Genomic DNA, 2,500 nt, shown 5'->3' with positions numbered 1-2,500 from the left:
ACATGTATGATTGTGTATGTGTAAAAAGAAAGCGACAAAATTAGCTTAAGACTTCTCAATTAAACTCCGAATAAAAACAACATGAAACCAAAGTTTTTTTTATTTATTTATTTTTTTTTTTGACAGAAAATATACATGCCAAGGACTAATAACACCTACACATTTCTTCGTAATATATATGTACTTTACTATGATTACAATAACGCTTCCCGCTCGCAACCCAGAAACTGCTGCCTGACCCGTCCCGTTTCGTCCTTGCTCTGCGATACTCCAAGCTCGTTGTTAGGACCATATCCTGAATCACGTCTTTCATGCCTAAAACAATCAAAATGAAAACATCAGCATATCACCCATACCAAATAGTTGCAAGAAAAGCTTTACCCCTTCATCAAACCTTCTCTTTTTCTTCTGTCACTTGGAACCTTAATCTGATCACCACGCGTGTCTATGCCTTACCTCACCTCGCCTTTACTACGTGACCACAGTCCCCCGCACCTCCCCGGACTCGATTTGCTGTGGGAGGTAAGATTCTATTAGTTAAGTAAGGAAAAAACTCGCCTCGTAACACAAGATATTTCTCTTGACCTCCTTCAAAGTGCATAACATGATCGAGTAAACCATTATACTGACCCTCTGTAGAGCCTCCTGCGTGTCATCTTCCAGCTTCCTAATGTCGTCGAGGGTGAGGCCGTACCACTGGTCCAGCCAACACACCACCTGCCTGGGGACATGCGGGACTGGGTAGCCAAGTAAGGTTCCCTCTCATTAACATAACACAGGTAACATGTAGGTAGACAGATAGATAGGTAGACAGACAGATAGAGAGACAGACAGGCAGATAGACAGATGGATGGACAGATAAAGAGATGAATAGATAAATAGATAGATAGATAGGACATGGATGGCACAAGAAATAATGGGTTCAAGCTCCATGAAGTTAAATTAGAAACTAGATACGAAGGAATTGTTTCTCATATAAAAATGGTGGATGAATTAAATAGGCTCAGTAATCAGGTTGTTAGTGCTGAGTCGTTAGGGAGCTTTAAAATAAGATTAGATCATTTTAAGGGTGAGGGTGATAAGTGGAAATAAGTAGGCATGTCTCTTACAGGGACTGTCACGTGTAAACCTGATGCTTCTTGCAGCTTCCCTTATTTCCTTGTGGTTCTTATGTTTTTGTGTTCTTTAATTGTGTGCTGAAGGATTGTGGGAGAGCATCAACTGTTTATCATTGTAGTTTGTGTTGTTGTCTATATTGTATTGTATTAGGAATGAGAGAGGAACTTTTTTTCTTTAATCATGTGGACAAAAATTGTATGAACGCCTGAACTGCTTGTTATAGCTTTATATTATTTTGCTGCGCTGATTACTGATATTAGTTCGAGCATACCATCACCATCATCACCATCATTATCGTCGGCCTACGACTTGACCTTGTTTAACCCAATGAATGCAGTGGCTCCCCAGATTGATATTGTAATGGTCTTGTGTAAAATTTAATTATTATTCTGAGCGATAACACTTACGGGAGAATGTGTTACCCAGTATGCAGTAAAACTTTTATAGAAACTGCAATTATTTTTATCAGTAAAATTGTTTAGAGCTACTAAAATAAAATAACAAGTGGCATTTGCAGTTAAAGGGTTAAGAGAGGTATTTCAAGGCACCTCTAAATCTGAACTGTCTCTTATTTTAAATTCTTATTAATGTTACCTGTGAAATTTGAGGAATAATCGCCTCTCGAAGTCATGAATGTGCCGCTCCACTCTCGCCTGCAGCCCGAACCAGCGGAAGTCTGCAGTTACCAACTTGTAGCACGTCATTACCGGCTGCACCTGGGGGAGGGACTCGTGTTGCTGTATTGCCTCAAAATGTTACGTACCCATTTGTATTAGCCTCAAACTATAGCACGACCAGAACACACTCAATACATTGTAACACTGAGCAATTGGTTTGGAGGCTGAAATAAATGAGCTTCGGGATTTCATTTGAACTTTATCTTCACTCGTACTACTGCCGCCGCTGCTTGACTCACCTTCTCCCACCAGCGTGTGCCTTGGAAGGGTCCGCGGCCGGTCTTGTGCGAGGTCACCTTGCTGGGATCCTCGTCAGGCTGGTAGTCTGTCGGGTTGACGGGGTCCTTCACGATGTCAACGTGCACCACGCTCGTCGACCGCCATTGCTCCGCGGGAAGCCTGTGGATCTGATGCCGAGACACGCGTTGTACCAGCATTAGTAGCGTGCCGGGCTTGTAATTTAAAGGTACACTGATTGAAACCATGTTTTGCTGTATTTTCAACATGTATGTGTGTGGACCGACGGGCTAAGAGTGTGAATGATGTGTGTATGAGTGAACATAAGAGCATAAGAAATAAGGGAAGCTGCAAGAAGCCAGCAGGCTTACACGTGGCAGTCCCTGTATGAAAAATTCCTACCTATTTCCACCTATCATCCCCATCCATAAACCCGTCTTATCTTCTCTTAAAGCTCCCTAATGTCC

General features: G+C 42.1%; 1 protein-coding gene across 2 annotated transcripts in view; it reads right to left on the bottom strand.

The window, feature by feature from the left end:
* Positions 1-84: 84 nt before the first annotated feature.
* The window catches only part of LOC135096156 (phosphatidylinositol transfer protein alpha isoform-like), an 8,319-nt gene continuing 5,903 nt past the window's right edge, over positions 85-2,500 (bottom strand). For both annotated transcript variants that reach the window (XM_063997483.1, XM_063997473.1), the window contains exons 6-10: positions 2,036-2,203; positions 1,714-1,835; positions 631-721; positions 457-513; positions 85-315 (exon numbers count right to left, since the gene is read on the bottom strand). In XM_063997483.1, the coding sequence (XP_063853553.1) occupies positions 472-513; positions 631-721; positions 1,714-1,835; positions 2,036-2,203 (423 nt within the window). In that variant the 3' untranslated portion in view covers positions 85-315; positions 457-471. The remainder of the gene's footprint in view (positions 316-456; positions 514-630; positions 722-1,713; positions 1,836-2,035; positions 2,204-2,500) is intronic.

The sequence above is a fragment of the Scylla paramamosain genome, chromosome 3 (genome assembly GCF_035594125.1).
Source record: "Scylla paramamosain isolate STU-SP2022 chromosome 3, ASM3559412v1, whole genome shotgun sequence".
In the NCBI taxonomy this organism is placed as follows: domain Eukaryota; kingdom Metazoa; phylum Arthropoda; class Malacostraca; order Decapoda; family Portunidae; genus Scylla; species Scylla paramamosain.
This window is presented reverse-complemented; position numbering and strand designations above follow the sequence as displayed.